We start from the raw sequence: 27938 nt of genomic DNA on the forward strand, positions 1-27938 counted from the left end.
GTATAAAAACCACAACCCACATCTGGTCTGGTTGTTTTTCTACGAGGCTTCAGAGACCTCAGAGATGCATTTCTGTTTACGATGTCACTTTTTGTAATAAACCATCATCATGTTTACATAAAGCTGATGTCTGGAGCTTTTCTTTTACCTGAAAGTATTTTTGTCTCATCATAAGCTTTAAGTAATTTACTACAAAATAATATGATCCAGAGGAGAAGATCTTCATATAATGAAGTCACCATATCACAGAAACGGCTATGAAGACACCAAAGGGGAAACAGTACGGCAACGAGGAGAGAGGAGAAGTTATCAACCAGACGATGGTTTCACAAAACTATAGAATGTTATCGAGGACAATAAACTACAAAATGCCACCACAGAATATTTCTCCACAACACCTGCTTCCACAAAATAAACCCCACAGTGGCATGAAGAGTCAGAAAATACTCTACAACAAAACTCCATGTTTCCAGCTAACAGCTGTTTGGGAATTCCCTTGGTGCTGCTGAAGTCCTGTTTTCTGTCAGACGGTCTGATCTTTGCTGGTTTTACACATGAAACTAAAGAAATGGGAACAAATGAAGCGTCTTTGTGACAAAGAGCATAAAGATCCAGTTGAAACCGGTTCTTTGCTGTTATGTGTCACCACAGGAGCCTTTTACCCTGAAGGACTCAGAGTTAAGTTCCTCTGGAACTGGTTGGGTACCAGGACTGGACTGGAACTTAGGAAAAGGCAGAAAATGTCCAAAGAAAACCTCTGAATGACCTTCAGAAAGAGAATAAGTCTGGAAGAATAACACAAATCTGAGCTGAAGACATGAAGACTGGACCATCACTGTAACCGACAGCAACAAAAATAATTTCAGACATCATGTCATGTCGTGTAAACTGATGTTAACACTAATATCCAACCAGCCAATCACACGGCAGCATGTAGTCATGGAGACGCGATGAAGACGAATTGCTGAAGTTCAAGCTGAGCATCAGAATGAGGAAGAAAGAGGATTTAAGAGACTCTGAATGGTTGCTGGTCTGAGTATTTACTGGGATTTCCACCCACAACCATCTCCAGGGTTTCCAGAGATGGTCTGAAGAAGAGAAAACATCCAGAGCAGCAGTTGTCTGGACCAGGATGCAGCAGAAGACACACCGGGTTCCTCCTGCCAGCTAAGAACAGGAAACTGAGGCTACAATTCACACACACTCACCAACACTGGACAATAGAAGATGGAGAAACGTTGCTGGTCTGATGAGTCTCCATTTCAGCTCCACATTCAGACCTTGAGTAAAATAGAAACTAAATGAAGAGCATCTGGTAGCCGGAAAGAGATGATGCACCGTATGGATGGAAGTGCAGCTTCTAAGTGGTGTTTCTATTTTATTTTGGGCTTTTATAATGTGCTGCATTATGATGTGAACGTCTAACTGCATGATTCACTTGTCTGTACAGGAACCATGTTGCTCCTGTTTATTCATCCATCCATCTTCTACTTAGTCCAGTTCAGGGTCAGAGGGAAGCTGGAGCCTTTCCCAGCAGTTCGCCTGTTTAGTAAAATTAAAATATTAATAATACATTTTATTTGTATAGCACATTTTAAAATCTAACGACATCTCAAAGAAAATAAACAAGGTAAAGAGCAACAGTTACAACATAATTGTTCTGAAATAACAATATTAAATGTTGTAATTAATGTACAGTTAGGAACACAAGAGCCAAAAAGTTCACTATTAGTCAGCAGCACAGAACAAGCTGCAGGGGAGTCTGACATCCTGGTTGATTCAGGTACAGCCGAGGCCTCAGGGTCAATGATAATAATAATTAATAAAGACGTAATACAAGAACAGTGACAGTCAGCTGCCACAAACATTCTACCTGATCAGTTACAGATCATCAGAGGAAGGCTGTGATTGAATAAAAGGATTTTTGTTTGCTGTGCAGATGACATGATTTTCTAAAATGTGTAATAGTAGCCTATATCATCTTCATTAAACAAAGTAGAAAAAAACAGAATCACCATTTGCACTCTGGAGCCTCTAAGTTATTTCTTAGAATAAATAAGATAATCTTGTCCAATAGTGATAAATTAATAATATAATTTCATCGATTAAATTTATAGTAAAAAAGATCTCATAATTAAAATGAGTAAATCAATATCAAAAAATCAAAATAAAACAAATAACTATAAACATGTAAATCTATAGAAATAACTGATTAAAAGATTATTCATATTTTAATTTAAGAAAAGTCATTTAAAATTTTTAGACAGAGACAGACAGATAGATAGATAGATAGATAGATAGATAGATAGATAGATAGATAGATAGATAGATAGAATTAGTATCTTCTGATTGGTTAAGAACGGGATTGAATTTGTGCACAGCTGGATAGAGAAAAAAAGAAAAAAGCTGGATGAAGGCTGGACAAGTCTAAAAAATGAAATAATAGTAAATGAATAAAAAATGAAAACTCCACCAGTCTGCGGTTAGAGACGTGACGGTTGCTTGGCAACGGAATCTTCTGCCCGTCCGCCCGCTGCCCTCCATGACGGCTTCTTCTCCAGGTTACATAAACGTTTCTGTTGGAGTGAAAGCGTATCTGAATAATGAGGGCTGGTAGAAAGGAAAGACAAATTGTAAATGACATCACTGTCCAGGTGGAGAGAGACGGAGACACGCAAACTTTCAGAGGAGTCCCGCACAGGTAAGAAATATTAGCAGCTTTTAGCTAGCAGGCGGTGCTATCTGTTAGCTTTAAGCTAACAATTAGCCAAAGCTAATAAGAAAATAAACGTTAGTGCAACGCTAACCGTTAGTGTTACATAAGGGTGATTTTTTGTGACTGTATTCTCATTTATTTGTTTATTTAAACAATATGAGAACAATAAATTATAATTAAAAACAATACAATACAATAATACACTGTACATACACGACAACCCACTGCTCCGTATATTTTAAAATACAACAGATTAATTATTGAAATGCTTCTGGTTTTGTGATACTTTTAGCAGAATTTTGTTTTTAATACTTTCTAGTTTCTGTATAGTTTTATTTAATCCCCATTTCTGCCCTTTTTATTCTACACTGAATGGGAAATATTCAGTTTATAATTTTACAATTTGAGCAGCTAAAAGAAGGTCAAGTTTATGTATAAAAGCACATTTAAAACACATTGTCAGATGACCAAAATGCTGTACAAAACCAAACAAATCAAAACACAATAAAGATTAATGTTTCCTTAGAGCCACAGAAGCACAGTGGGGGGTTAAGATGTTGGAGATTTTTGATCCGGTGACATTTGTTGCTGACTGATCTGATTCCTTCAGGAGGGATCTGTAGTTTCAATGTTTCGCCTCCAGGTGGCGCCACTGCAGCTTTAACTTCTGAGTTTCTGTCTCCACCTTTCTGTCCTCAGGTCAGCTGATCGCAGTCACCTCAGCAGAGCGAGGAAGGTGAGGGCTCACCTGGTGGAGGCAGGGTGGAGCCTGGTGGCGTTTGTGTCTGGGCTGGTGTTGGCGTCTCTGTATGGGCTCATCGCTCTCCTCCTGCAGAACCAGCCGATATGGCTCTGTGTTTACACCACTGTGGTCCTGGCCGGCCTGGTGGGGTTCGGCATGGGCCTGTCAGCTGGTGTTCGGGTCAGCGTCTTGGTGATGCTGCCCTCCATGTGCTCAGGTCAGATATTTACAAGCTTCTATCAGGTTTCAGGTTTATTTGCTCTTGTTGGGTTTTGGGCTTTATTATAAATACAAAAAGGTACGCGCATAACAATATTCATTCAATATTCAATGTAAAAAGTTCATGTTGTACTGATATAACATGAATGTATGTTAAATAAATCTGATTCTGCCATATCTGACAGGCGGTGTTGAGGTTTGGGGGAAATTTGTAAAACTTACACAATCTCCATTTTACTTTTACAAAAAAGAGCTTTAACAATCATCAGTAGAAGTAATTACAGATATCCATCAAACCCATTATTAATCCAGTAAAGGTTTAAAGTTTCGTGTGGAAATGGATTGCTAAGCACATAAGAACACGTTACCATCACATATCAAAGAGGGATGACATCACTTCCTCTATGAAAAACCCACCTGATGGCTGAAGTTCTCTATCAGATGTTCCCTCTCCATTTAGAAGCTTTGAATTCATTCTGCTGACTTGTTTTAAATAAATCCAGATTTTTTATCTTTCTTTTTATTTATATTTGATTTTATCACATTTTTAAATTTGAGTCACGAGCTGTGGGTAATGACCAAAAGAACAAGATCACAAATACAAGCGGCCGAAATGAGTTTTGTCCGCAGGGTGGCCGGGCTCTCCCTTAGAGATAGGATGAGAAGCTCGGTGATCCAGGAGGGGCTCAGAGTAGAACCGCTGCTCCTCCACATCAAGAGGAGCCAGATGAGGTGGCTCGGGCATCTGGTTAGGATGCTTCCTGGACGCCTCCTTGGTGAGGTGTTCCGGGCACGTCCCAACGGAAAGAGGCCCCGGGGCGGACCCAGGACACGCTGGACGGACTGCATCTCTCGGCTGGCCTGGGAACGCCTCGGGATCCCTCCAGATGAGCTGGTAAATGTGGCCGGGGAGAGGGAAGTCTGGGTTTCCCTGCTTAGGCAGCTGCCCCCGCGACCCGACTCCGGATAAGCAGCAGAAGATGGATGGATGGATTAATTTGAGATTTTCAGGAAATAATTTAACTGCTGATGTGTTTGCTGCTGAAAAGCAAAACATGTTTTAAAACCAAAGTTACTGAACTTTTGTTTATATAAAAATGATTTCATATAAAAGTTTGCAGTTCATTACTTTTTACTTGTCATTAAGAATAAACTAGAGTCAGAATTCCCAGTTAATTCCCAAATACTTCCCAAACCCAGACACACGTGCTAAATGGAGGTTGGGCATCCAAACGAAGAGGATGAAATCTTCATCATGGGTCTCCATCTCTTCTTCTGTGTCTCAGCTCATGGCAGGAACTTCCTCCTCCTCCTGTTTGTGTCCGTGCTGCTGTCGGGTCCAATAAACAACACGCTGGAAAACACAAAGCGAGCTGCTTCCAGCCTGCTGTGTGGAGCCGAGCTGGCAGCCAATCAGACGCAGGAGCTGATGCAGAAAGCAGCCACGCCCCTTTTCTGTAAGACACGCCCACTTTTCATTCACCCCAAAAAACATTGATAGTGCTGGAAATGATCGAAGAACCGCAGCTACTGCAACAGTTTTACCTCAGAGAAGCCAGAACACCTCCCTCCTTGTTTAGAAGGAGGACTTTTAATTCTATAGTAAAAATTTAGATTTTTCTCTTAAATTCCTCCAATTTACAGAAGTAAAAAAGGACGTTTGGTTGTTGTTTGCAGCTGTGTTGGACAAAGTCAGACAGATCAGCAGTAATGCCTACGCTGTGGCAGGAAGAGTCCAGAACTTCATCAACGCTCTGGCAGACAGCGTCCGCCATGTTGGTGAGACACTTGTCCTCAGTGGGGTTTCTTGTTTTTCTGTAAAAACTGTGTAATAATACCTTTTATTTACTTTCTTTTTAACTGTTGTGTTTTTAACCCCTGTACAGCTGCACAGGGTCATTTCTGTAAACTACGTGTAGATATGTGCATAAACACAAATGAAATGTGCTCTTTAATTTGACCTTTACCCTGCAGCTCGAACTCTGAGGAACGTCCTCCACTTCCTGGTGGACATCGGGGACATCTGTAATGAAAAGCTCGGCGCTCCGTACAGGAAGTGTCGGGACGTGTTCGCCGAAGCTCGAAGCGACTGCTCTGACCTGCTGGGGGAATTCAACTTCCTGTGTGACATCATTGACGGCTTCCTGCCACTCTGTAACCTCGCTCGCGGTGCGTTCATGCACCTCGTAGCAATGTTAGCTCCAAGATTCAGACTTTGCAAAAGCACCATGTTTGTTACAGAGGACGGTGGATGATTTCAGCCTCAGATATTCACTCACGTCTGATTTATAAAGTCAAAACTTTCTCAACTTTTTAAAATCATGTGAAGTTTACCTGTTAACTCAGGAGGCCACTTTGTGTCTTTCTTTCAGCCGGCGAGCTCTTCTGTGTCATCCCCTCTTACGTTGCCGCCCATTTAAAACAACGCCTGGCAGATCGTGAGTTCATTTTTCGACGCTTACTTCCAGCGATTCCTCTGCTGCCGACTCGTCTCTCAGACTCTCCAGCTCCTCCTCTTCCAGCCACCGTCGCAGCCTTTGGGAAAATGATGGCTGAGTTCGACTTCAACATCTCGGCCTCTGTGAAGCTGGACCTGGACGCCAACAGCAGCCGGTCTCTGCAGCAGGTCTCCCAGGACATCATGCGTGAGATTTCATCGGACCTGCAGTTGTTTCAGAGACTGAGCGAGCCGCTGACGTACGTCTGCCTCGTCCTGCTCGCCGTCACCTTTCTGAGGTCAGACACTCAACCCAGCTTCCTGTCTCTTAGATAAATGTCTGTTTTGTTGAGTGTGTGTTGGTGTGTGTTGGTGTGTGTAGGGCCGTCTGTTACCGCCGCCGGTATCTCTCTGAACTGGACTTCGATAACGTGTACATCAATGCTCAGTTCAAAGAGCTCGACCAACAGCTGACTTCAGGGGGCGGGGCTTCGGTCCTCCCACTCACACGCAGGGAGGCCAAGATCTACGTCACCCCATGTCAGTGCATCTACGATGATAAAGTTCAAGTAACCACAGTAACCAGAGCAGTAACCATAGCAACTAAAAACAAAGTAATCTGTCTCTGTAGGTTCGTTTCAGCTGTCGAGCAGAGAGCGCCACGGTGTGCTGGTGGGCGTGACCTCCGTTTTCAGACACCTGCTGATTGGCAGCCTTCTGGTGGCGCTGGACTTCCTGGTGTTCTGGATTCTGGATCAGGTTCACCACCAGGTGAAGGGGGACGTGGTCGCCAGAGGTGAGACATTTTGGGATTAGCTCCGCATGGTCGGCCAGAGCGGTAACCATGGTGACACTCGGTTCTGTTTTGTCAGCTCCGGTCTCAGTGGTGGTCCAGGTGGAAGGGACCGGTTACGCCTCGGACATCTACAGAGACCTGGTGGCCTCGTTCAACATCCTGCAGGGAGGAAACATCACTGTGATCAGCAGGAAGTGTCTGATGGAGCCGTCGGAGCCCAACTACGTCACATGTTTCATCCTCGGTACGACATCACCATGGAAACGTTCCATCGTAGCCTAATTTAGCTGTTAGGATTCTTTTTATGTTGGTTAGCAAATTTTTTTATTTAACCCTAAGAGGAAAAAAGATGGTTTTCTCAATTTGAAATTGATGATTTCTGTGAATTTTTGAGCCCAGTATGTTAACAGAGTTGGTTAAAGTGAAACCAGTAATTATCAGATCCTACAGGTTAGATTAAATTTACAAACCAATTCACTGTCATCCAGTCAGTATTTATACAAGCCAGGTCATGATAAACAAAAGCCTAGTTAAGGAAACCAGCAGATTGCATCGAACCTTCCTACCGGAACCGACTCTTCTCGTTCTCTACAAACAAACGACACATCGGTATAAAAAGGTCCAGACGACTCTTCTGTCTGCATCTTTAAATGAAACGTCGAAGGCCTTTTGTCAGACTGGTTTCTGTTTGCCTTCAGGCAGCAAACCGGCTCTGAACTCACACATGACTGTAAATAAAGTTTTAATTGATGGCTGAGAGAAGATGACAGAGCGTTTCTGGGGAATGTGCCAAACACGTTGTAATCCACCTGAAGCCTCCTCAGAGACCAACAATCAGAGCTGTTACAGCTGGTTTTCCTCACAGCAACGCAAACTGTTCAGTCTACAGAAAGCAGCTTACAGGAAGGCCACATTTAATACTCCAGAAGATTTATATTAAAATCAAATGACTAAAACTGGACAGAAAAATACAACAGACATGAGCAGATGTTTCCAAACATTCTTTCTGTTTTTCATGCAGTCTGGGAAAAATCAGGATCTTTCTGCAAAAGAGACAAATAGTGAAATTCCCTGTGAGAGGAATGAAAACATTTTACCAAAACTTAAGGGAGTGAACACGCAGATGAAGGAAATATGTCAGGAAAATGTGTCGTATTCAGAGATCAGCTGTTAAAAAGCCTCTGATGAGCTTCATCTGCTTGATTTGGGGATTTGATCTCATTTTAATAGTTTATATTTGTGTTTTTTAAACTGTGCTGCTGCTGTCGTCTTGGCCTGGACATCATTTTGTTTTTATCTCAGTGGAGCATTTCCTGGTTAAATAAAGGTTAAATGAGGGATAAAATAAATTATTCATTTAAATAAACCCACCAAAACAGGAATTATTTCCTACATAATAAATATCAGGCAAAGGGTCTTGTGGTGATTTGGGTCTAACAGCCAAAACTTCATTTTTAATTTCACTAAACGTTCCAGTTTAAAACCCTTCACTGTGTAATGTCAGCGTTTCATTTGGAAGAAAAGTTGTAAAATTGAACATTTTTACTTGATTCCACCAAATTCAGCTTGTTTCCTGTTGTAGGAAATTCCTGTTTTTTCCAGTTATGGAGCCATGGGACCACCAGGCGAAGTTAAGACTTTTTTTGTGTGTGTATTCATGTGTAATATGATTTCTAAATCAACATCTAATCAACATTTTAATAATTATAAATTATGTCACTCAAACACATAAGTTTTGGCACCTGTAATATTTATTATATAGAAAATAATTCATGTTTTGATGGTGAGGACCATTAAAGAGGCAACGAGTGGAAATCCATCATTTCCAGGTTAAAGGAGTTAAAAATGTGTATGTGAAGAACTAGAGGTGTGATATCATCTACGGTGCAGCCTGACACACACCGTCTGTCTGTGCTGATCAACCGTCTGATTCAGAGCTGTTAGAGATGTGACGTTCATGAACGAATCGATTCTTTTGAACGACTCTTTTAAATGAACAATGGGAACCGATTCACAGCTGTGAGCCGTTCATTTGTGAGCCATTCTTTTTATATACAAATTTTTGACACTGCCTTCATCAAATCAAATCAAATCTAACTTTATAAAGCGCTTTTCATGCCATAGGCAACACAAAGTTCTTTACATGATTAAAAGCATAAGAATAAAAACAATGAAATCTTTCACACAGTCACACGCACACACATATATACACACACACCAAGCCCAATCCCCCCCTTCCAGCTAAAAATGACTGAATGAATAAGTAAATGAGTAAATAAGTAAATAAGAAGTAGTACAGTTGAGTAAAATGAAAATAAAATGAATAACGTGTGACATAGAAGTCTGATATCCAACTCCATTCATGTGAAGCATCTATGGGCAGAGAGTTTTGTTTGGAAACAAATACTGTGAGTTCTATCCAAAACATTTACTGGAATTTGCGCTGACTGCTCAGGTTTATCCTTTTTTATCTGTATTTTTCCTACAATTTTTTAATCTTGTATAGTAGATTTTATATATGTACATAATTTGATTGTCATTCTTATATATTGTGAAATTTTGTAAGATATTGTGAGAATGAGCCAGTCTTTTGAATGGCTCTTTGAAAGGAACGGCTCCTCAAGATCCAGCTCCCTTCAAAGAGCCATAAATCCCATCTCTAAGAGCTATCTTTCTCCTGGACGCTCAAGCTTGTTACCTACTCCGCGAGAAGTTTGTTCTTCTCGAGGCCACAAGAACAAGAAAAAAGTTCAAACTAGTCTGTTCATTTCATCCTCCACGAGAAGCTTCATCCACGACGGGACGGAGATTACAGCAGGGGGGTGTCTGTGTCATATTTAACCATTTTCCTCATCGCCGGCAGGGCGGGGTTGTGCACGCAGCGGTGTCCGTGTCTTGAAATCCCACGTTGTTTGCATTTATGTATTTTCTCACCAGCTCGATCAGCTGTTCATTAAGACTGTGTTCAACCTGCGTCAGGGTAAACGCAGAAGCCACAACTTCACGCTTCATTCCTTTCCGAGTTAACCACGCCCACCTCAGATGTCTGACCAATCACCCAATACCTGTGCAGCCCCACGAGAAGGAAGTTCTGCTCAGCCGATGTGTCCAGAACCGTCCCCATTCACATCCGCGAGAGCAAAAGGTTGTCGCTTCTCCCGGAGTTTGTAACAGCCTTAAGTAACAACATCAGCGTTTTAAGTTACTCTGACATGTTTCATGTTTTAGTGTGTTTTCACGTTCTTCAATTCTTTACAACATATTTAATGTTGAGCTATTATGCAGAATAATCTGGGGCAGTTTATTTTGATATTTTCATTATTGGCCGACAGATAATATTTAACTTTATGAAATTGTTTACTGTTATTCACATTGAATATTTATAAAAAATGAACAAAAATAGTATATGTAGAATAATTTATAACACAGTGTAAATGACAGAAATCATTTCAAGTTTCAAAGATAAGCAGAAATTTCCCAAAATATCAGGAATAAAAATCAGCTGCTTACAGAAAAGTTTGTGCTGGTTTGACTGGTTCTGCTCGGTGTTGCAGGGTTCCTGCTGGGTCTGGCTCTGCTCGTGTCTCTGACCGGAGGATTGATGAAGCGATGCCGACGACTGATCTGTGCTTCATATCATCCAGAGCGAGAACTGGTAAACACACTGAGGTTCTTAGCATCTGTTAACTGGTTTCAAACCAGTTCATTTCATTTATACCCGAGGGTAAATTTATCTTCCAGTGGGATGGCGTTCATACATACAAACTAAAACAAATGCAGCACAGAACATGCAGGAAATCATCAGAGCTCCACCAATAAAAAGACAAAAAAAGCAACTTTTGTCTAAAATAAAGAAAGAACAAATTAAATAAATAAAGAACTAAATGAAAATGAATGTAAAACGACTACAAATATACTGTACGTGCAAACAGACGCTGCAGCTTGTTCAGACATGGCAGCAGGAACAAAATGTTTCCCGTAAAATTTAGTTTAACATTTGGAGACTGAAAATTCCCGTCTGGAGAGAAGCAGCTGGAAGTCGTGGTGATGGTGGTCTTCATTCTTAATGAAAGAAGCTTTCTGCTGTAACTGTCTGCCCTACAGAGAGGCTGGGAAAAGCATCGACTCACCAGTCAGTGAAGAAGACCATAGAATAACCTCGTTTAAGGCTTTTAATTCAGCTTTATTTACAGTGTCAATTCATAACAAAATCATCCTCATCATCATCCAATTCATTTTAATTCAGTTAAAACAAATGTTTTCTTTAAACCACATTAGTCCGATTTATAATAACCATGAGGACCAGAACCAGGGAGGAAAACCACCATCAGGACCAGAACCAGGGAGAAAAACCACCATCAGGTTCAGAACCAGGGAGAAAAACCACCATCAGTACCAGAACCAGGGAGGAAAACCTCCATCAGGACCAGAACCAGGGAGGAAAATCACCATCAGGTTCAGAACCAGGGAGAAAAACCACCATCAGTACCAGAACCAGGGAGGAAAACCTCCATCAGGACCAGAACCAGGGAGGAAAATCACCATCAGGTTCAGAACCAGGGAGGAAAGCCACCATCAGGACCAGAACCAGGGAGGAAAACCTCCATCAGGACCAGAACCAGGGAGGAAAATCACCATCAGGTTCAGAACCAGGGAGGAAAGCCATCATCAGGACCAGAACCAGGGAAAAAAACCACCATCAGTACCAGAACCAGGGAGGAAAACCTCCATCAGGACCAGAACCAGGGAGGAAAATCACCATCAGGTTCAGAACCAGGGAGGAAAGCCACCATCAGGACCAGAACCAGGGAGGAAAACCTTCATCAGGTTCAAAACCAGGGAGGAAAACCACCATCAGGACCAGAACCAGTGAGGAAAACCACCATCAGGACCAGAACCAGGGAGGAAAACCTCCATCGGGTTCAAACCAGGGAGGAAAATCACCATCAGGACCAGAACCAGGGAGGAAAACCTCCATCAGGTTCAGAACCAGGGAGGAAAACCACCATCAGGACCAGAACCAGGGAGGAAAACCTCCATCAGGTTCAGAACCAGGGAGGAAAACCACCATCAGGACCAGACCCAGGGAGGAAAACCACCATCAGGTTCAGAACCAGGGAGGAAAACCTCCATCAGGACCAGAACCAGGGAGGAAAATCACCATCAGGTTCAGAACCAGGGAGGAAAACCTCCATCAGGTTCAGAACCAGGGAGGAAAACCACCATCAGGACCAGAACCAGGGAGGAAAACCTCCATCAGGTTCAGAACCAGGGAGGAAAACCACCATCAGGACCAGACCCAGGGAGGAAAACCACCATCAGGTTCAGAACCAGGGAGGAAAACCACCATCAGGACCAGAACCAGGGAGGAAAACCTCCATCAGGACCAGAACCAGGGAGAAAAACCTCCATCGGGTTCAAACCAGTGAGGAAAACCACCATCAGGACCAGAACCAGGGAGGAAAACCACCATCAGGTTCAGAACCAGGGAGGAAAACCACCATCAGGACCAGAACCAAGGAGGAAAACCATCATCAGGACCAGAAACAGGGAGGAAAATCACCATCAGGTTCAGAACCAGGGAGGAAAACCTCCATCAGGTTCAGAACCAGGGAGGAAAACCATCATCAGGACCAGAACCAGGGAGGAAAACCTTCATCAGGTTCAAAACCAGTGAGGAAAACCACCATCAGGACCAGAACCAGGGAGGAAAACCACCATCAGGACCAGAACCAAGGAGGAAAATCACCATCAGGTTCAGAACCAGGGAGAAAAACCACCATCAGGACCAGAACCAGGGAGGAAAACCTCCATCAGGTTCAGAACCAGGGAGGAAAACCACCATCAGGACCAGAACCAGGGAGGAAAACCTCCATCAGGTTCAGAACCAGGGAGGAAAACCACCATCAGGACCAGAACCAGGGAGGAAAACCTCCATCAGGACCAGAACCAGGGAGGAAAACCACCATCAGGACCAGAACCAGGGAGGAAAACGACCATCGGGACCAGAACCAGGGAGGAAAACCTCCATCAGGACCAGAACCAGGGAGGAAAACCTTCATTAGGTTCAGAACCAGGGAGGAAAACCACCATCAGGTTCAGAACCAGGGAGGAAAACCACCATCAGGACCAGAACCAGGGAGGAAAACCACCATCAGGTTCAGAACCAGGGAGGAAAACCTCCATCAGGTTCAGAACCAGGGAGGAAAACCTCCATCAGGACCAGAACCAGGGAGGAAAACCACCATCAGGACCAGAACCAGGGAGGAAAACCTCCATCAGGTTCAGAACCAGGGAGGAAAACCACCATCAGGACCAGAACCAGGGAGGAAACCTCCATCAGGACCAGAACCAGGGAGGAAACCCACCATCAGGACCAGAACCAGGGAGTAAAACCTTCATCAGGTTCAAAACCAGGGAGGAAAACCACCATCAGGACCAGAACCAGGGAGGAAAACCTCCATCAGGTTCAGAACCAGGGAGGAAAACCACCATCAGGACCAGAACCAGGGAGGAAACCTCCATCAGGACCAGAACCAGGGAGGAAACCCACCATCAGGACCAGAACCAGGGAGTAAAACCTTCATCAGGTTCAAAACCAGGGAGGAAAACCACCGGCAGGACCAGAACCAGGGAGGAAAACCACCATCAGGACCAGAACCAGGGAGGAAAACCACCATCAGGACCAGAACCAGGGAGGAAAACCACCATCAGGACCAGAACCAGGGAGGAAAACCTTCATCAGGTTCAAAACCAGTGAGGAAAACCACCATCAGGACTAGAACCAGGAAGGAAAACCTCCATCAGGTTCAGAACCAGGGAGGAAAACCACCATCAGGACCAGAACCAGAAAGGAAAACCTCCATCAGGTTCAGAACCAGGGAGGAAAACCACCATCAGGACCAGAACCAGGGAGGAAAACCTCCATCAGGACCAGAACCAGAGAGGAAAACCTTCATTAGGACCAGAACCAGGGAGGAAAACCACCATCAGGACCAGATCTAGGAAGAAAAACCTCCATCAGTTGTATTTCCTGAAGCCAAACTGGCTTTTCAGAATATTTCTGGGACAGAACAATAATCAGGAATTACAGGCGTCTGGAAGGAACAAATCCATGGACCAGTTTTTCTGCATCACTCTGAGACTGGATGCTCCTTATAGGAATATTTTGTGGGTCCTGGAAACCTATTTATATGCGACTTAAGGACATATCCTGTCCAGAATAACTATTTATGAAGGTTTTTAGTCGAAGTTGAAGTTGTGTTCATTCAGTTTGATGAGTTCCTTTACCCCCACACCCACCCCGTCTGAGATGTGCAGATTAGCGCTGCTGCTGCTCTTTATCTAACATGTAATCTGTTTGCTGCATTCACACCTTTGTTCTCTTTACAGCCTTGAAGGCAGCTCCTGGTTTCAGGTAACATGATCTAGAACATCACTGCTGCCTGACAGACAAACTCAGTGAACAGAGTTTCATTTTTATACTCTGCCATAAAACCATGAAAACCACACATTATAGAAAATATCATACAACAATATCAAACAGCTACTTTCAGTTTCCTGGACGCTTTTTCAAACCTTGGTTCATATTTCCACCGACACTGAGATTCATCTTCAAGCTGAAGGGGGGGGGGGGGGGATACCCGAGGGCAGGTTTTTCTACAGGTGTGTTTTAGGTCGTCCAGATACTGTAGGTGAAAAGTCACCGAGCTGAGAGGCATCTGAGGAATCTGAAGAATGAAACCTAGAGAGGAGGAAGCTGGAGGCATGTCTGAACCTGTCAACCATGAGACCTGAACCAGACCAGGGTTTAATAAGACCTGAACCAGGCCAGGGTTTAACAAGACCTCAACCAAACTGAGGTTTAACGAGACCTGAGCCAGGCCAGGGTTTAATAAGACCTAAACCAGACCAGGGTTTAATAAGACCTGAACCAGACTGGAGTTTAACGAGACCTGAACCAGGCCAGGGTTTAATAAGACCTGAACCAGACCAGGGTTTAACAAGACCTGAACCAGACTGGAGTTTAATGAGACCTGAACCAGGCCAGGGTTTAATAAGACCTAAACCAGACCAGGGTTTATTAAGACCTGAACCAGGCCAGGGTTTAACAAGACCTCAACCAAACTGAGGGTTAACGAGACCTGAGCCAGGCCAGGGTTTAATAAGACCTAAACCAGACCAGGGTTTAATAAGACCTAAACCAGACCAGGGTTTAATAAGACCTGAACCAGACTGAAGTTTAACGAGACCTGAGCCAGGCCAGGGTTTAATAAGACCTGAACCAGGCCAGGGTTTAATAAGACCTAAACCAGACCAGGGTTTAATAAGACCTGAACCAGACTGAAGTTTAACGAGACCTGAACCAGGCCAGGGTTTAATAAGACCTGAACCAGACCAGGGTTTAATAAGACCTGAACCAGACTGGAGTTTAACGAGACCTGAACCAGGCCAGGGTTTAACAAGACCTCAACCAAACTGAAGTTTAATGAGACCTGAACCAAATTGAGGTTTAACAAGACCTGGGCCAGGACAGGGTTTAATAGGACCTGAACCAGACTGGAGTTTAACGAGACCTGAACCAAACTGAGGTTTAACGAGACCTGGGCCAGGACAGGGTTTAATAAGACCTGAACCAGACTGGAGTTTAACGAGACCTGAACCAAACTGAGGTTTAACGAGACCTGGGCCAGGACAGGGTTTAACATCACCTGAACTAGACCAGGGTTTAATCAGACCTGAAACAGACCAGGGTTTAACGAGACCTGAGCCAGGCTTGGGTTTAACGAGACCAGAACCAGACTGGAATTTAACGAGACCTGAACCAGACTGGGGCTCTCAAAAGGTTGAAAGCAAATCATGTTGCAAGGTACCAGAGGTCATGAAGAACAATAAGTTAAACCTTTAAAAAAAAAAAAAAATACCTGACAGAGTTTCTGTTTCCTGAACACAAACCAGCAACTGGTCCCATAAAACCAGCTGCCTGAAATTTGAAGGATCTGCCTCCCATCCTGGTTCCTGAAAGACTTTTAATCATAAAGAAACCAGCACTCTGGGAACAGAGATGTCTATGTACTATGGAAAAACAAGATTATTAAAAAATTGGGGGGGGCTAAACAATTAGAAGACTCAGTAGGAAGAAGCATTTTCTATTCTAATTTTTCCAAGGAACCATAATGGGAACATAAAACTGATTCAACTGGGTTTATTGGGCCAGAACTCTGGCTGCAGAGTAAACAAGCCGAGAAGCCGTCCAATGACAGTAAATACCCCGTTAGATAATCTCTGATCTTTTTAGGACCAAAACCAACAGCTTTAATTTTTGTTAAAGTTGTAAGAAAATTCTAGCTCGCCCAGGTCTTAATAGGTGTGTCCAAATTTAGGGTGTGCACAAAAAAAAAAAAAGAACCGTACTCTTCTGACCTTGGTTGCTCATTCACCACCGTCTCGTGCACAAGGAATTCTGGAGAAAAGAGGCCATGGCATGAAGGACTTCATTTGAGGTCAAATGAAGGGCGGATTTGTAAGGTGGATTCAGGGGCTCCTTCGAATTGGGACCGTGCTTGGTGCACCATGATGACCTATGTAGCCAACGAATCCGCACTTCATCGTATGCAGACCCTGAATTGGGACACATGAGTATCGCTGAGATGATTCTATAATTTAGATCATAGATTTGTTTCGTCAGGTTTTATTGATAAGTAAAGGTGGGTGTCATCAGCGTAACGGTAAATGTTGTGTTTCCTGATGATAAAAAAGCATACATAATAAAAACAAATCTGGTCCCAGTCCAGATCCCTGAGGAACACCATAGCTTCTGGAGTACACATTTAAACTGGGATCTGTCTGATAAATCTAATCTAAACCAGTCCACAGCAAACTCCTGGATCCTGATGAGATGCTCAAGTCTACGTAATAATTTATTCTGTTACATTTGTTCTATGTAATAACTACACATATTAAAACTTCCTCTGGCTCTAGAGGACATCACTAGATGTTTTCCAACAACATTTTGGATTCATGGTTAGAAAATGTGAATAACATTTAAATGTTTTTACTGTAAATGTGAATTTCTGAGTTACAACATGTCTATTAGCGTGTTCATTTAAACTTTGAAAACAGGTGTGTTGGTGTGTCTCCTCTGCTAAATGAGAACATGAGGACTTGAACCTAAACACATGTTTGGCTCTTACCGTGTTCTCCAGGAGAGGATCCACTTCCTCCACCAGCAGATCCTGGATCAGAGGAGGGCGGTGGGCAGAGCCCTGAGGAGGTCTGCAGCCAGAAATCAAGCTGACCAAGAAGAAGGAGGAGGAAGGAGTTGTCTTCAAACTTTACTGATGTGGTACAACATGTTAACTGTGTTCACCTCCTAAAGGTTCAGAAAAGACCTTTAATAACTGATGTAAATCACCCTGAGGAGAGACGCTGCAGCAACCACAGACCAGAGGGCTGAGCTGATATGAACGTTTCTGATGAAACTCAGATCCTTTCAACCCAAAACTTCTTTTGTCTCGTCGACATTTAACCTGTAAACATCAGTTTTTACATTTCAAGCTGTGAGAGAAGCTAAAAACGGAACACAGACAGTTCAGGTTTTACTGAGAACCTGTCTTCTATTCTATTCTATTCTATTCTATTCTATTCTACAGTCATTTTGCAGACACTTTTATCCAAAGCGACTTACATCTGAGAGGAAGAACACCACAAGCAAGAACTCAAACAAGATGGACGTCATCATTAAGTTGTAGTCAGACTGCTGGAGTCCAGGTGGACCAGGTGCTGTCATGTAGTGCTAGAGGCAGTGCTTATAATTTTTTTTTATTATTAGTAAGTCCTTTTGTTTAAATGCAAGATCACCATTTCATCAAACATCATCATCTTGGGCATAAGTCCACGCAGCTTCTTCAGTACCTGGTTGAGCCAAAGATCTGGACAAATCTTTCTACCTCATTCTGAGTAGAAGAGTTAAGCTAAGTGTGGAAATGCTCCTTAAACAACTGAGTCTTTAGCTTGCTTTTAAAAGTGGATAAGGACTCTGCAGATCGGACGTTTGGTAGATGGTTCCACCACCGGGGAACAACAGAGGAGAAGAGTCTAGCTACTGATGTGGCGCCACCTTGTGGTGGGAGCACTAGGCGTCTTTCACTGGCAGAGCGTAACTGTGGAGAGGGAGTGTAGCTCTGGATTAAGGAGTGGAGGTAGAGGGAGTGTAGCTCTGGATTAAGGAGTGGAGGTAGACCGGACCCATGTCAGAGGGAACAGGATCAAGAGGACAGGTTGTGGGTTTTGAGCTGACTAGAAGTTTAGAGACTTGGTCCTCATTTAGAGAGCAGAAGGAGCAGAGTGAGGCACCAGTAGCTGGTTTGGTAAGGCTGAGTTGGTCTGGCTCAGTGAATTGGTTACTGATGGTAGCAACCTTTTCAGTGAAGTAGGAAGCAAACATTTCTGCAGTCAGCACAGTGGGAGGCTGAGCAGGTGGTGGAGATAGAAGAGAGTTAAACACCATGAACATGTCGTGTGTTGGGAGCATTGCGGATCTTGTTCTGATAAAAGGCTATCTTGGCCGCCTTTAGGCTGAATGTGAATATTTTAGCTTTTTGCCGGTATTCAGACAAGTCAGTGTGCTCTTTTGATTTGCGCCTCTCTGCAGCCCTGAGTCCGGCTCTGTTATTCCTTAGAACCTCTATGAGCCATGGACTTGGAGGATTTTATCTGGACTGGACAGAAAGGGCAGCTGGGGTAGCTGTGTTTTCTGGATGAATCCAGGTTTCAGGCAGAGTTAGGACCTGAATGTCTGAGAGATTTATCAATGAACTGATAATTTCAGTTTTGTTCACTGCGGACTGACAGTTCCAGAGACCAAAGGTAGCAGAGGATATGGCAGACGTGCATGCCATTGGAAAGGACGGGTTTTGCGGGTTGTGGTGTCTATGGGTGACACGTCTTCGTCTGTCTGACAGGGATGGTTTGAAGCACATTGTGCATTGATTTAGTGGTGAGGAGGTTTAGGCTCGTGGCCTTCCTCTGTGGACTCGCGCAGGCAGACTCGCATGTCTTTACCCTTTGTGGTCTTAACCCAACGTGGGCTGACACAACGGCCGACGCCTCGCTGACACTTCAGCCAGGAGCTGACACAGCTAATCACACTTTGCTTGATACTTTACCAGGACACCGGCTGAAACGGCCTCCATCTGCTTTGCCCTGAGCAGCACACAGTGGGCGTGACCCGCGTCACGGCCTCAACTGGTTGAAGAGAGAAGGTGCTAACGACAGAGCCCCACACCAGCAATGTAAACAATAACCCGAAATCAAGACAGAAACTCAAGCAGTAAACTCACCGAACTGACTGGACCAACCCTGGTTGAAATTAGTGCTCGGTTAAAAAAGTCTCTGATGTTCTAGAAAATCACGGAACAATTCAAAAACAAAGTTCCTCAAAGAAAGACTGAAGGATCTCCATATCATCAAGCTATTCAATCAGTCTGAGGGAATTTCATCAGCTTCATCCAGAACCGCCATCATCATCATCATCATATGGTTCTGTAATGTTTTGGGGTTAGATCAGGGTTCTGTGATGGGCTGGGGTCGGATCAGGGAAACTGTTCATCACTCTGCACCTTCACACCTCACTGAATCTGATTTAAACAGTTTCACATCTGACTGTGTCTCAGGTTGCCTGGAGGAGCTCACCTGTCTCACCTGCTGCCTCCCACTGTCCCCTGTCTGGCCTGTGGTGAGGTGCTGAGACCGAAGGACGAGGAAACGGTGACCTGTGATGTGCCGCGGTGTTCAGGTAAACTCACAGCTCAGTCCTCCACTGTCTCTGCCCGCTGTCGGTCAAACAGGACAGACGTCAAAACGTCCCGACGGCGAAACGCTGGAGATTCCGCTCATCTTCTCCGTGATGTCCGCACTTTCTCTGCTCCTCATCAGGAAGCTTCTTGTCTTCTGAAGTAAGACACCAAAACTGCAGGACATCAAGTTTTAAGTTAGTTTTTTCTCTTTAGAGGTAAAAGCTGCAGCCCTGATCCGGCCCTCGTTCACCAGGACCAGAGCGGCCGCCCTGATCCGGCCCTCGTTCACCAGGACCAGAGCGGCCGCCCTGATCCGGTCCTCGTTCACCAGGACCAGAGCGGCCGCCCTGATCCGACCCTCGTTCACCAGGACCAGAGCGGCTGCCCTGATCCGGCCCTCGTTCACCAGGACCAGAGCGGCCGCCCTGATCCGGCCCTCGTTCACCAGGACCAGAGCGGCCGTCCTGATCCGGTCCTCGTTCACAAGGACCAGAGCGGCCGCCCTGATCCGACCCTCGTTCACCAGGACCAGAGCGGCCGTCCTGATCCGACCCTCGTTCACCAGGACCAGAGCGCCGCCCTGATCCGGCCCTCGTTCATCAGGACCAGAGCGGCCTCCCTGATCCGGCCCTCGTTCACCAGGACCAGAGCGGCCGCCCTGATCCGACCTTCGTACACCAGGACCAGAGGGGCCGCCCTGATCCGGCCCTCGTTCACCAGGATCAGAGCGGCCGCCCTGATCCGACCCTCGTTCATCAGGACCAGAGCGGCCCCCCTGATCCGACCCTCGTTCACCAGGATCAGAGCGGCCCCCCTGATCCGACCCTCGTTCATCAGGACCAGAGCGGCCGCCCTGATCCGGCCCTCGTTCATCAGGACCAGAGCGGCCTCCCTGATCCGACCCTCGTACACCAGGACCAGAGCGGCCGCCCTGATCCGACCCTCGTACACCAGGACCAGAGCGGCCTCCCTGATCCGGCCCTCGTTCACCAGGATCAGAGCGGCCCCCCTGCTCCGACCCTCGTTCATCAGGACCAGAGCGGCCGCCCTGATCCCACCCTCGTTCATCAGGACCAGAGCGGCCTCCCTGATCCGGCCCTCGTTCATCAGGACCAGAGCGGCCGCCCTGATCCGGCCCTCGTTCATCAGGACCAGAGCGGCCTCCCTGATCCGGCCCTCGTTCATCAGGACCAGAGCGGCCGCCCTGATCCGGCCCTCGTTCATCAGGATCAGAGCGGCCGTCCTGATCCGACCCTCGTTCACCAGGACCAGAGCGCCGCCCTGATCCGGCCCTCGTTCACCAGGACCAGAGCGGCCGCCCTGATCCGGCCCTCGTTCAAAGTTTTTTCTTTTATTTGTAAATAAATCTTATATGTCCAGAAAATGAGCTCTAGTACATATTATATGGAACTTATTTTGTTTGGGATTTTTTCATATAAACAGTAAAACCATGTGATTGAACTGGCATTTAAAGGGTTAAAATAATTCAGATTATTACATATTTGGTAGTTTTGATCAGATTTGGCCAAAAACATTTAAAATGATATCGACCTGAAAGGTTTTCTTAATGTTTCTGGACTTCTCGTCCTCTAATGACTGGAAGTGATGAATTTGTCCCTGGTGTCCAGAGAAACGTTTTCTTACGAAACACCCTCCCATACGGAGAGACAAGCAGAACGAAGGAGAGAAAGGTCGAGTTAAGGTTTCCCCACATAAAGAGACGAAGGCTGGACTTCATCCAGATGTTCCAGCGCTTTAACCAGCTGCTCTTGTTTTCCAGGCGTTTACTGTCGGTCGTGTTTCCACAGTTTGGGAAACACGTGTGTGGTCTGCATGCGACCTCTGACCTTCCAGGAAGACAGCGAGGAGGAGCTGTGAGTGAGAACAGGGAGCACAGCCTGCTGCCCGAGTTACTGTTGTTTGGGGCATTTTATGTTTGAAAATGGAGGAAGTTTCAGAAAAACCTGAAAGTTTTTGCAGCGTTTCCTTCGGGTTTGAAGGCGGCGACGAGGTGAGTTTTATCTGCTCGTTTCTCTCAGCGACTCATCTGATGACGAGCCGCTGAGTCTTTGGTCTGCAGCCCTGAACTCCACACGCATCATCGACTGCTGCGCCAGGAGGCTGATGAAGAGGAGGATCTCCACGGCAACACGCTGCAGACCGAAGGGGCGCCCCAACGGCGATGAGGATCAGAGCGACAGCAGCGTTCACTCTGACTCTGAGCTCAGGTGGGACAGTAAACACCTCCTCCTCACAGCTTTACCTGCTCTGGAAGCTTTACCGTCTTCATTGTGTGTTTACCCACTCTGGCTGTGGTCAGTGAAGCAGACATGACGTACCAGGACCGACCCGGGTCAGACGAGTCCGACAGCGATGCTTCTTTTCACAGCATCGGCTCAGGCGACTTCAGTCCCCAGAACCAGACTCTCCACACAGTCTGCGTTCACTCACCAGCATCATCCTAAAACCACCAGGACCATCCAGGATCCTCCAGGCCCTGTCGACACTAGCCTGAAGCAGTAGAGCTCCTTGTTTGTGGTTAAAGTTATTAAAGCATAAAATGAAGCTGTGAAATGGAATTTGTCTGCAGCAAACTGACTTCCTGTCTGTTAACTGATCTCCTGGAGAACATCTGGATTTTAGATTTTCAGGATTTCTGAGAGAAAAAGAGAAACAGATTTTAAATCTTATAAAGATCAGTTAGAAAAAAACTGCTGTAAGAAGAGATTAAAAATTATCTATAAGATTTAACCAAAGTACACGAAGAGACAAGAACAAGAAGAAAGAGTCTGAGGTTGCTGGTCTGTGAGGACTTTTGAACTTTTCTTCTTCTCTGTTTCTGTGAATGTGAGACTCCGTCTGCTTTGGCTTCAGTGTGAGTTCAGATTTATAGCTGAGAGCGAACATCTGCAGAGCTGATGCTGGAAAAGGTTTTCAGGTTCTGCTGTTTGAGGTCGGCACACATCAAGCCCTCGTCTTCGTTTTGTAGAGAGGTCTTCGTCATTAGTTCTCCAGCCGCTGAAGCTCTGACCAGGATGTTTTAATTGGTTGACACTTAAATAACACGAGTTAAATCCATTCCTGCTGCCTCTGTCCTACGCTGCATGCACGTGTATGAGCTTCACTAATATCAGACATTAAATATCAGCTTAAACCTGTAGCCAACACTTTTCTACACTTTTGTACTCGTTACAGATATTTGAAATAAAATGAATTAAGCTGGTTAACGTGTTTACTGTGAAGGTGACGTCTGTTTTCCGTCTGAATTTTCTACCCCAGTAAGACTAGGATCTATAAATAAGACACTGGTATGATGTAAGCCAACTACAAACGATGCAAACGACTGGGCACGTTACATTTACAGCTTATAAGATGATCCACCACTAATGAAAGTGCTGAGGTGGTCTTGGGGGGACTTGGGGCCCCGTAAAGACTCAGGCAGGCCCTGCATGTCAGGGAAAACATTTCTGTCCTCCAGTGACCTGGAAATCACCTGAGGTGGTAACCGAGTTGTCCAGTTAGATTTCAAAGGTGTCCTGTGTCACCCTGCCCCCTCTAGCTTCGCCCCTGTAGGAGGACATTACTAGAATAAGAGAACTGAAGGCTCAGCCGGACCTACAGAGACTCCTTCCTTTGTTCTGTAGGGGAGTTTTTAGTTTTTTTTTTGTCTCTAAAACACCATCAGGCTGTTTGAGTGTCTGAGAACAGAGAAGGAAGTTGGGAAGAGAGAAGAGTTGGTGTGTTTTCAGTGTGTGTGTGTTGGGTGTGTGTGCGTAGGTGATAGTGGGAGGATTCAGTGCCTTCCAGCAGGAAACGGTGTGAACTCTCCGTCTCTGTCCGCGCGCCGCGTCTCGGTTTTGGAGGATTTTCGTGGATTGTGATCCAACCTGTAGAGATGGAGACAAAGGTAAGACGATCAGCTGTATTGATTAGATCGATCTGATCAGAAACGAGGCGTCCTGTCAGACCCCAGAGATTTAAAGGGTTATTCCTTCCTGATGGAGAAAACGGTCCGCGTTGCGCAAAATGCGCTTTTCTTCCGTTTCATTAATTCCGGTGCTTTAAATAAAGTTTAACCCCTCCGACCGGAGCTCGATGACAGGGTCGTGTCCACGCTGCTGTCCACGCAGCTTCCAGCTACACAAATCTGGCGTCAGGAAACGATCACGTTTCTAAAGGAATGACACCAAATCTTCCCTCACAGCATTTATTGTGTTAATTCAGCCACTTTTATTCATCTGCATGAAGACATTCAGTGAATCCACAAATGTCATCAATATATATGTCATTAGAGTTTTAAGGTTTGATTTCATTTGACTTCAGTCTCTTGAAACATGAACTTTTGATTCAGCTTGTTGGATTAACTACAGACTTCTCAGCTGAACAGAAAATACAAATAACACGTAAAAATGTAAAAGCTGAAACCTGGAAAATCTGTAAGGTTCCAGCCATACATGAAGTTTCCAGGAGGAAATTTTAACCAGGGACACTTTCCTAAGTTGGATTTCCAAGTTGAAATTAACTAGCGATGGGAAGTCCAGCTCTTCTGAAAGATTCGGCTCTTTTAGCTCAGCTCCTTTAGAAGAGCCGACTCCCAAATGTTCTTCATTTAGCGTCATTTAGAGCTTCTTTAACTTTTGGTTTTGGTCTTGTCTCTACCTGACCTGTACCTCTGCATTCTCTGTGCTAGAGATGTGGTGTTCATGGACGAATCAGTTCTTTTGAACAGCTTTTTTAAACAAACGATGAGAACTGAGTCGCGGCAGCGAGCCGTTCGTTTTATTTACGAATTTTCCACTCTGCCTTTATGTGACGCGTGCCGTCAGTCTGTCCATCACATGATGCATTTATGGACAGAAAGATTCTTCTGAAACGAATGCTCTGAGTTCTGTTCGAAACTGAAGATTTATTCTAACTTTAACTTTTATTTTCCTATATGTTTATTTGATCTTGTAAAGTAAATTTGATATAGGTACATACTTTTTTTTATTATTTATTATATAGGGAAAACTTGGAGTAAATTGAGAGTTAAGTGTTGCCTGCTTAGTTTCATTTTACCACAAAGTTTATTGGTGAAGTGAAACTCCAAAATGGTGATCTTAGTGTCAAAGCACGGGGAGCCGCCTCATGGATTGGTTACTATGGAAACACAAGCCAAATAAAATCATGACCAATATTTCAAAATAATTCACACCAACCGAGAATATGTTGGTGGGGGGTGTAAATCTGAATTATCACAACATACTTACGAGAATTCACGTCCAGGCTGGCTGCTGACGTGTGGTTCACATCTGGCCCACACCTGGCCCACACAATGCTTCCCAGTGCCGTAACTGAGCCATACGTGACAAAAGTATCCCGGATTTGGCCCAAAGATGTCTGCTGTCTGGTTCCCAGCAAGGTAGGATGGGTCAGATCGGACGTTCTGGCTCCCTCCCAGTTTTTACCTGCGGAAACAAACAAAATGCTCACTGGCCCGTTGGTGGAAACGGGGCTTTACCAGTCTGATCCTAAGGGGTGGAGCTTGACATGGTGCACTCCGCTGGTTGGTGGAAAGAATCATCACTTCCTGTGTGACTCACCAATCGAAACAAAGCAGGAGCAGCTCCACATTTAAACGTACGGTGGATTTATTGTTTGAAGCAGGAAGAAAGAAGAAAACCTGCTGGATGTCCACCATCCTCCGTAGTTTCTCTGTAGCCTAAAGTCACACCATCACACATCTGTCGCTGCCGCTTATGGCGCCTACCAGCTACGGATACGGTTGCTGTGGAGATCAGGGTTTACTGAACCAGACGGACTTCTTGGTGGAATCTGGTGAACATCAGTTACAAAATGAAGGGAATACTGGAAGGTTTGTGTTTGGGTTTACAAAGATTTGCTTCAGGCAGCCGGAAAAGTTTTTTACATTTAAGATGAAAATTTAAATTTGATTGGAATTTGTGTAAATGTTGGAGTAAACCAGCATGTGTGAGGATATGAGCCTCCCAATGGGCCGAGAACTTTCAACAGAGATGTGATTTAGCTTTTAGGAGGGATTTTCAGGAGCAACGGCAGAAAATAAAGTTAACCTTGACTGAGCTGTAAGCCACAGCTGGAGGAAACTGTTGCAGGTTTGATTTCTTTTCTCTGAAAATTCATCTGGAAACAGGGAAAAAAAAAAGTGGCTTTCTGAGCAGATATTTTGGGATAAGGCCAATTTCTGCAGCCGCCGCCCTCTTTCACAAACAGCCTTCAGTCCTTCAGAGAGCAGCTTGGTCTGATCTCACTCAGCTGTTTAACCGTTTCTTTATCAGCTCGAGGCGAAACAAAGCCAAACAGCTGGAAGTAGGGCCCCTCACACACCCGAGACCTCATTCCAGTCGGTCATAGCTTCAGCATTTACAGAGAAACTCCCTGATTCTGTCACACTGATCTGCTCCATGTTTGTTGGTCATTTGATAGCATGAGGGAGAAACCTCCGTCTGAGGTCTGAATCCTCAAACTGACTCCAAGGAAACGCTCGGAGCTGTAGGAACTTACGGTCTGATTTATTGAGATGTGCACGTTTATCATTTTAAAGCTTCAAACATTTATCATCGATATTCTGAGCAGGTCATAAGAACTGTGTATGGATCTGGAATTTTCTGTCTTCCTGTTACTGTAAATGAATGCAGAGTGAGACGTCTTCTGTTTCCTGCTTAAAAAACAAAAAACAAAACATCGATCTGTGATGATGTAATAAATTCCTGAGATTCCAGCTTCACGGCAACACACACATTATAATTTAGCTGCGGAATGAAGACATGCAGGAATGTCTCTGCTGCACAAACCCAAGTCCGTAAAAGTTGGGACGCTCCCTGAAATGTAAAATAAAAATTCTCATCAGGTCATATTTTATTCCCAGTAGAAGATAATGAAAGATGATGAAACTGAGACGTTTCACCATGTGATGAAAATATGAGCTGATGGTGAATCTGATGCAGCAACACGTCTGGAAAAAGCTGGAACAGGAGCAACAAAAGGCTGGAAAAGTACCTGGTACAAACCAGAAACACCTGGATGAGCATTTGACGACTAATCAGGTTACCTGGCAACAGGTCAGTAATATGACTGGGTATAAAGGAGCATTTCAGAGAGGCAGAGTCTCTCAGATGGAAAGATGGACAGAGCTTCACCAATCTGAGATCTATGGCGTGGGCAGCTTCCACATCTGTGAAGCTCCATCAATGCTGAAAAGTACATGGAGGTTTTAGAGCAACATCTGCTCCATCCAGACAACGTCTCTTTCAGGGAAGACCTTGCAGATTTCAGCAAGACGATGCTGAACCACATCCTGCATCCATCACAGCAGCATGGCTTCACAGGAGAAGAGTCCGGCTGCTGAACTGGCCTGCCTGCAGTCCAGACCTTTCACCAGTACACAACATCTGGAGCATCATGGAAGCAGGAATCCAGCAACCAAGGTCCAGGACTGTAGAGCAGCTAGAATCCTGCATCAGACCAGAATGGGACAACATCCCTCTCCTAAAACTCCAGCAACTGGTCTCCTCACTTCCCAGACGTTTCCAGACATGTTAGAAGAAGAGATGCTACACCATGCTGAACACCACCCTGGAACTACTTTTTACACCGTGCTGAACATCACCCTGGAACTACTTTTTACACCGTGCCGAACATCACCCTGGAACTACTTTTTACACCGTGCCGAACATCACCCTGGAACTACTTTTTACACCGTGCTGAACATCACCCTGGAACTACTTTTTACACCGTGCGGAACACCACCCTGGAACTACTTTTTACACCGTGCCGAACATCACCCTGGAACTACTTTTTGCACCATGATGAACACCACCCTGGAACTACTTTTTCCAGACGTGTTGCTGCCTGGTAAAATGTCTCAGTTTCATCGTCTGACATGTTGTTTAACTTCCACTGGGAGTAGAAAAGTTGATAGGGTGTACAACCTTCCTCCGGTGCTCATTATTGATAACAGCAGCTGTTTTTCTGTCTCAGTTGTCAGATCTGGAGTTGGCCATCAACTCGCTGGTCACCGAGTTTCACAACGCCGCCGACAATGGACCCAACATGAACACCACCCAGTTCCAAACCATGATCTCTACACAGATACCTGCAGCCGCCAAGGTACTGATGACATAATGGCCAATCCACCAATCACAGCACAGTCATTTCTCAGACACTCATCTACTTCTCCACTGATGTTTCATGTAGATCCTCAACAAAATAAT

At 44.9% G+C, this 27938-nt stretch overlaps 1 protein-coding gene across 2 annotated transcripts; it reads left to right on the plus strand.

Annotated features, from left to right (window-relative positions):
• Positions 1–2490: 2490 nt before the first annotated feature.
• dcst2 (DC-STAMP domain containing 2) lies at positions 2491–22862 on the plus strand. Of its 2 annotated transcripts, none has more exons than XM_041986823.1 (16): positions 2491–2701; positions 3416–3675; positions 4964–5134; positions 5355–5456; positions 5652–5846; positions 6050–6115; positions 6200–6413; positions 6497–6654; positions 6746–6910; positions 6987–7154; positions 10465–10565; positions 17116–17255; positions 19585–19706; positions 21488–21581; positions 21747–21935; positions 22028–22862. In XM_041986823.1, exons 1-16 carry the CDS (start codon positions 2604–2606, stop codon positions 22170–22172), a joined length of 2388 nt encoding a protein of 795 aa, XP_041842757.1. In that variant the 5' UTR covers positions 2491–2603; the 3' UTR covers positions 22173–22862. The 2 variants fall into 2 exon arrangements, with proteins under 2 accessions (XP_041842757.1, XP_041842758.1); XM_041986824.1 differs by having other exon boundaries at positions 22017–22174.
• Positions 22863–27938: the final 5076 nt, after the last annotated feature.

Source organism: Melanotaenia boesemani, chromosome 6, assembly GCF_017639745.1.
Source record: "Melanotaenia boesemani isolate fMelBoe1 chromosome 6, fMelBoe1.pri, whole genome shotgun sequence".
Taxonomy (NCBI): domain Eukaryota; kingdom Metazoa; phylum Chordata; class Actinopteri; order Atheriniformes; family Melanotaeniidae; genus Melanotaenia; species Melanotaenia boesemani.